Raw genomic sequence first — 7,143 nt, forward strand, 5'->3', positions numbered from 1 at the left:
GTGGCCCAAATTCTAGTTGTTGATGGTGGCTCGTTAGATCGGGGTTCTCTGTGAAGGAGGTTGAGTTGGCACAGATGAAGAGTATTGGCAGAGGCCGGGAGAGTAGGTAAGTGGTGGTGACTGAAAGTTAGTGGTGATTTTTTAAGTTACACACTATCTTGAAAATTCAAAAACTTTTAACCGAGAGCAAGATCCCTAAAATAATTAACCTGCTGTTTGGTGATATATGATGAGTCATTTTTCATATTAAAAAATAAAAATCACAATCAATTAATAATGTTCAAGACTCAGATCATTGGAAGTATTAAACAACACTTGTGATTATTATAATAAGGGAGTCTGCCTATCAGGTAGGCAGTCATGTAAGTCTCATAGCCCACATAACTCCATATTTTATATAATGACCAACCAGTTATTTTGGACTTCCATTGTCTCATGCTTCGAACTCTTCCTCGATCTCTTTCGACTCTCAACCCCTTTATAAGCCTCCCTCTTACCCTTCTCCCTTCTCACACAAAAAGGATATATTCTTCTAAGCTATCACTTCTTTTGAATACACCCACAGTTACGTTATTTTCTCTCTTCTTTTGATGATTTTACTCAACTCAACAACCTCAGGCATGGAAATGGATATAGATTGCATCCATCACCTCGACTTCTCCGGACACAGCACCCTCACCAACACCCCATCTTCCGACAACGATAACTACGGATGCAGCTGGAACCACTGGTCCCCTGTCGTCAACTGGGACGCCTTCACCGGCAACCAGGACGACTTCCACCACCTCATCGACTCCATGATTGACGACAACAACACTGGCCCCGCGTTTTCAGACCACACCGCATCCACCACCTCGGAGGAGGAAGAAGAAGAAGAAGCAACCACAACAACAATGACCACAACCACGACAACAACAACCACCACGCCAGAAGCGGCAGACGACGACTTTAAGGGCCTGAGGCTGGTGCACCTGCTGATGGCCGGCGCGGAGGCCCTCACCGGCGCAAACAAGAACCGCGAACTGGCTCGAGTGATATTGGTTCGGCTCAAGGAGTTGGTGTCCCACACCGACGGTACAAACATGGAGAGGCTTGCTGCGTATTTTACCGAAGCGCTGCAAGGCCTGCTAGAAGGCGCCGGGGGAGCGTACAATAGCAGCAGCAAGCACCACGTCATCGGAGGACCCCACCACGAACCCCAAAATGATGCTCTTGCTGCTTTCCAATTGCTTCAAGACATGTCCCCTTACGTCAAGTTCGGCCACTTCACGGCCAACCAGGCCATTGTCGAGGCCGTGGCCCACGAACGCCGGGTCCACATCGTCGACTACGACATCATGGAAGGGGTCCAATGGGCCTCACTAATGCAGGCCTTGGCCTCCAATCCCAACGGCCCTCACCTACGCATCACCGCGTTGTCTCGATCCGGCGTGGGTCGGAGGTCAATGGCCACCGTGCAGGAGACCGGAAGAAGGTTAACCGCCTTCGCGACCTCCCTGGGGCAACCCTTCTCATTCCACCACTCCAGACTTGAGTCCGACGAGACCTTTCGGCCCGCCGGGCTCAAGCTTGTGCGTGGAGAGGCCTTAGTGTTCAACTGCATGTTAAATTTGCCGCACCTTACTTATCGCTCGCCTAATTCAGTTGCTTCGTTTCTAACTGCGGCCAAGGCGTTAAGGCCGAGGCTGGTGACGGTGGTGGAGGAGGAGGTGGGGTCCGCTCTCGGCGGGTTCGTGGAGCGGTTCATGGACTCGCTACACCACTTCTCCGCCGTGTTTGATTCATTGGAGGCTGGGTTTCCCATGCAAGGTCGGGCCAGGGCTTTGGTAGAACGCGTCTTCCTTGGGCCGAGGATCGTGGGCTCGTTGGCCCGGATCTACAGAACCGGTGGAGGAGGGGAGGAGAGAGGGTCCTGGAGGGAGTGGTTGCGTGCGGCAGGGTTCAGCGGAGTTGCCGTGAGCTCCGCCAATCATTGCCAATCGAACTTGTTGCTGGGTCTTTTCAATGACGGGTACAGGGTGGAGGAGCTGGGTAGTAATAAGTTGGTGTTGCATTGGAAAACCAGGCGTTTGCTTTCTGCATCCCTTTGGACTTGTTCTTCAGAATCAGATTGTGCATAGCTGTTAAATCGCTTCAGATCTCAATGTGCTTTTCTAATTGCTTTTAATGTTCATGTTGACCTTCCGAAAACAGAAGAAAAAAGAGTCAAAAACCATATGACATTTTCCTCTTATGGTATTATTAGGAATTAGGATCTTTGCTAACCTCCACGGTGACTTTAATTAGAACATGGGAAAATCCTAACACATACTATCATTCTTAGTGACTTTTTTCTTTCGTGTGATTACTTACTTGGAGGATGATGAAATGAAAAACTTTACTCAATTATAAACATATCAGTAAGATCACTTTTCATGCACAATTTTACGTCCATGAATATTGTCATGACACCTCAATAAGAATATTGTTTTCATCCCATGGAAATGGAGGATGAAAGAGAGGGATGTGAAGAAAAGATAGAAGAAATAAAGATATAATAAGTGATTTGATTGGAAAAAAAAAGATAAATAAATAGAAAATAACTGTGAAAAATAAGTGGAGGTGTGAAAGAATCATAACTCCAAAATAAATATGGAAAACTATCTTTAATTAGAACGATGATGGTTGTACCATTAAAATAAATGGTTGAGTTAGCATCACAATTTACGTTTTATAGCGATCCAATGTTAATTTTAACTCATTAACATCGATCAAACCGACCGACTCAAAACCGATGCTAACGTACAAAATTTAAATTTGCTCCACCAAATAATAGATGACTAGTGTCTCCCATAGCCATTAACATTAGTTTGATCGATGATAAAAGTCATCAGTCAAATTAGCGCAGGCGATGCTAACTTGAAATGGACTCGAGTCATTTAACCGACTCTGTCTTAACATCAACACAACTGACAATAAGTTTTAATGAATATTATATTGGTTCCTCGCCATGAACACCACCCCGACCCCTCATCTGCAGTCACCTTTGGATCATGAAAACAAAGTGATGTAACTTATTTTATTTCAAATGGTTTTTCTTGACGCCAAAAAATGTTGCAAAAATTTTATTGGGACCAACTTAAAGATAAGAGTGTTGATTCATTCACACTTCATTATTTTTTCATTTTATTTTCACTCAATTTTGTATTTATCTTTCTCCTTTTTTTCTTATTATATAACCTATTTACATTTCATGGTTTCTCTTTTTTTTCTTTCTATCTCCACCTTTTCTCCACTCTAAGAAAGGTGTGAACAAAATATTTTAATAAAATTTAAAATTTACCTTTAATCCTTTTTTATTTTTGTTTTTCTCAATCATTTGAAAAGGAAGGTCCATTATTTATATTTATATTGTGATAAAGTTTCATTTACAACTCTTAATAAGAGTATAAGTGGAAATGAAGTGTTGAAAAAATATATAAGAAGAAAAGAATGAGAAAAAAAAAGAAAGAGATATAATTGATGATATGATTGTAAAATAAGAAAATAGTAGATAAAAATGGCATGTAAATGAAATGGAATAATGAATGAGTGAATGAATGATAATTTTTGTATTTTATCCATACCTCTCAGTCTCTCACTCAGCGTCTCAAACTCAGAAGGTCAAAGTTTCAGTTGCCGCCACCGCCATGTCTACTGTTCGCACTGGGAATGAGACCCTCGCCCACCATCCTTTGCAGGTTCATCCTCTTCTCCCCTTTCACATCCCTTAAGCTAACAATTTCCAGATCTGTTCTATTATTGCTATTATCAATTTCTAACACATCACCCATGAGGTAAACACTGGTCACTGCGATCAAAGTTTTTAATTTTCGTTAAATTTTCTATCAACACTCGCCTTATGATGTTAATATTTGTTGCACAATCGATGTATGAATGATAACTGTGAAATTCTTCTATTGGGCACACAGTATCTGTTTGTTGGAGCTCTTTTTCTCTCTCTTGGCTAGATAGCTATTTGTTTGGATTTACATCATGATGCAGGATTATTTCATATGTATACATGGATTGGAATATTCACAATCACACAATATTAATTAATTACTAGTTTATAAGAACATTCTTATAGCATGAACACTTATGTCAGTTTGGAAGAGCTTATGTAAATAGCTAATGGTGCACCTATAAGCTGTTTTGAGCATATTTTCATAAGTTGTTCGGAGTAACTTATGAATAAGAGCGTATGCTTATCCATGATATATTGTCCAGTTTATTTTGATAAGTTACTCAAATTAATTTATGATTAAACGCTTTTGCGATAAACTTTGTTGCCATAAGCATTTAATTAAGTTATTTACCCAAACAAAGGGAAATGACCAAGGATGCTATATTGCCCGGGAGAAAGGGGAGGATTTTTGTCTTTTTGAAAGAATTCAAATTTCGGAGTTATGCCACTTGTTTGCATTGATTCTTGCTGATTGTGATTTGTTTGTTAGATTGCCAAGCGCTTAGAGAAGTTCAAACCAAAAATCTTCACCCAAATGAGCATGCTTGCCATCAAACATGGAGCTGTAAACCTTGGTCAGGGATTTCCCAACTTTGATGGTCCAGAATTTGTAAAGGAAGCAGCGATTCAGGCTATCAGGGATGGGAAAAATCAGTATGCGAGGGGTTATGGAGTTCCTGACCTGAACATTGCCATTGCTGAGAGATTTAAGAAAGATACTGGACTAGTGGTAGACCCTGAAAAGGAAGTTACTGTTACATCTGGATGCACAGAAGCAATACTTGCAACTATGTTAGGATTAATAAATCCTGGTGATGAGGTTATCCTTTTTGCTCCTTTTTATGATTCTTATAATGCCCACTTTATCCATGGCTGGTGCAGAAATTAAAAGCATCACTCTGCAACCTCCGGATTTTGCGGTCCCGATTGAAGAGTTGAAGTCCACCATCTCTAAGAATACCCGTGCTGTTTTTATAAATACCCCTCACAACCCTACTGGAAAGATTTTTACTCTGGAGGAACTCAATTCCATTGCATCTCTCTGCATTGAGAATGATGCTCTGGTTTTCACAGATGAAGTTTATCATAAGTTGGCATTTGATATGGAGCACATTTCGATCGCTTCTTTGCCTGGAATGTTTGAGAGAACAGTGACAATGAACTCTTTGGGGAAGACATTCTCCTTAACAGGATGGAAGGTAGGATGGGCCATAGCACCACCACATTTAACATGGGGACTGCGACAGGCACACTCTTTTACCACTTTCTCAACCCCCAATCCTTTGCAATGGGGTGCTGCAGCAGCTCTCAGAGCACCGGATTCTTACTTTGCGGAGCTAAAGAAGGATTATATGGCAAAGAGAGCAATTTTGGTGGAAGGATTGGTAGCGGTTGGCTTCAAGGTGTTCCCATCAAGTGGAACTTTCTTTGTGTTAGTAGATCACACCCCTTTTGGACATGAAAATGATGTTGCATTCTGTGAATATCTAATTAAGGAGGTGGGAGTGGCGGCAATACCTTCCAGTGTATTTTACTTGAATCCAGAAGAGGAAAAGAATCTAGTCAGGTTTACTTTCTGCAAGGATGAGGAAACTCTGAAGGCTGCAGTTCAGAGGATGAAGGAGAAGCTTAGAAAATAATCCCAAAGCGTGGTCAAGTCATGTAATATATTGAATACATGTTACTTTAGAGAATCTCAAATGATGAATTGTAACAACTTCTGATTGATTCAGTTGGATGCTTGGATGTCTAGTCAGTACCAGCTTCTTATCCTCAGATTGTTTTTCTTCCCCTGAATCTCAATTTTTTGATGAGTGTGCAGTGTGCTGGTTAATGAATCATCATATGGAGGGTATATACAAGCACCATAAGTCATGACCAAGAGCTAGCAAGTCAAGTTATTCAGAATTTAACTTCAGTTTTGGATTGTATTTCCATTTTCCTCCACCATCTTTATGTTGAATCGTATCCCTTGGTCTTCCTTTCTTGTATATGTATAGAATCAATAATAAAACATCGCATGTCCCATGTGTATTTCCTATCCTCTTTTCATGTTTATGTTTAGCGTCCTATAAAAGGATATGTAATTTTATGCAAGAAGTGAATAAAAATGAAAGATTATAATTAGTTCATGAATAACTAAACTTTTAGAATTCAAACTACTATTGTCTTCATTTCTCTGTATTCATTTTATTTACACTATTGGCTTCGTAAGTGAGTTGGAAATAAATTAATAAATAAAATATAGAAATTCCAACTCACTTATCTCTAATGTGATTGGATGATGAGTTATTTAACCTAAATTTTGTCATGGGTCATTTAAACAACAACCTCCTGTTTTAATTATAACATGAGTTTAATTTTGGTAATATTTTTTTTGGGAAACCAAAAATATATATAAATAAGGAAGTAATGGGAAAACACCAATCTTCCTTCTGTAACAAAAAAAAAAGGCAAAATACCAATTACTTCAGGTCCAGTACATAGAGAGTCCAAAAAGCAAATAGAAAAACACACAAAAAACAACATATAACAACATAGCACTAAGAACATCTCCAATGCTAGTTCTTATTTCTTAGTTCTTAGCACTATTCATATGGGCCCGTATTGCCACATGTGTTTAAGCAACTCTCAAGTAATTTTGCTCCAACCATGAGTTCTTAGTTCTTACTACTATTCATTTGGTCCCACCAACCACATTATTTATACTTTTTTTTTCCATAAAGTAATAAAACAAAACTCATAAAGTAATAAAGTAATTTGGATGAGAGAGAAATAATTAATATTTTAAGCTAAGAACTCAAAAAGCAAAACATCTTATATAAGAACTGAGTTCTTATTTTTAAGAACTAAGGAATCCATGTCAGCACCTCCAATGGTAAAGTTCTTAGTTCTTAGTTCTTAACTCCAAAATAAGAACTAAGAACCTTGCATTGGAGATGCTCTAAGATAACAAAGAAATTACATCAGACAAAATAAAGAAAACATAAAAAAAAAACAGTAGCTGCAAAATGACAACTACGAAAACGCAAAAAACGGACTTGCAGAAGCATCACAGTAATCCACCATGCAACCAGGGCAGAATTCAAGGCTTGCGTTTCTTCATCAGCTTTTGAAAACTATCGCAGCACTCATAGCAGCAATAATAAAGAACAAAC

General features: G+C 39.4%; 1 protein-coding gene and 1 pseudogene across 1 annotated transcript; both read left to right on the forward strand.

The window, feature by feature from the left end:
- Positions 1 to 421: 421 nt before the first annotated feature.
- Positions 422 to 2,308, forward strand: LOC130736711 (protein NODULATION SIGNALING PATHWAY 2). Its single transcript, XM_057588505.1, has one exon. The coding sequence runs from the start codon at positions 591 to 593 to the stop codon at positions 2,118 to 2,120; it is 1,530 nt and encodes a 509-aa protein (XP_057444488.1). The 5' UTR covers positions 422 to 590; the 3' UTR covers positions 2,121 to 2,308.
- Positions 2,309 to 3,562: 1,254 nt separating this feature from the next.
- On the forward strand, positions 3,563 to 6,024 carry LOC130736718 (uncharacterized; annotated as a pseudogene).
- Positions 6,025 to 7,143: the final 1,119 nt, after the last annotated feature.

This window comes from Lotus japonicus, chromosome 1 (assembly GCF_012489685.1).
Source record: "Lotus japonicus ecotype B-129 chromosome 1, LjGifu_v1.2".
NCBI lineage: Eukaryota > Viridiplantae > Streptophyta > Magnoliopsida > Fabales > Fabaceae > Lotus > Lotus japonicus.

What these genes read in the sequence shown, in the direction of transcription:
- LOC130736711 (XM_057588505.1), top strand. Translation starts at nt 591, where the DNA reads ATGATTTTACTCAACTCAACAACCTCAGGCATGGAAATGGATATAGAT.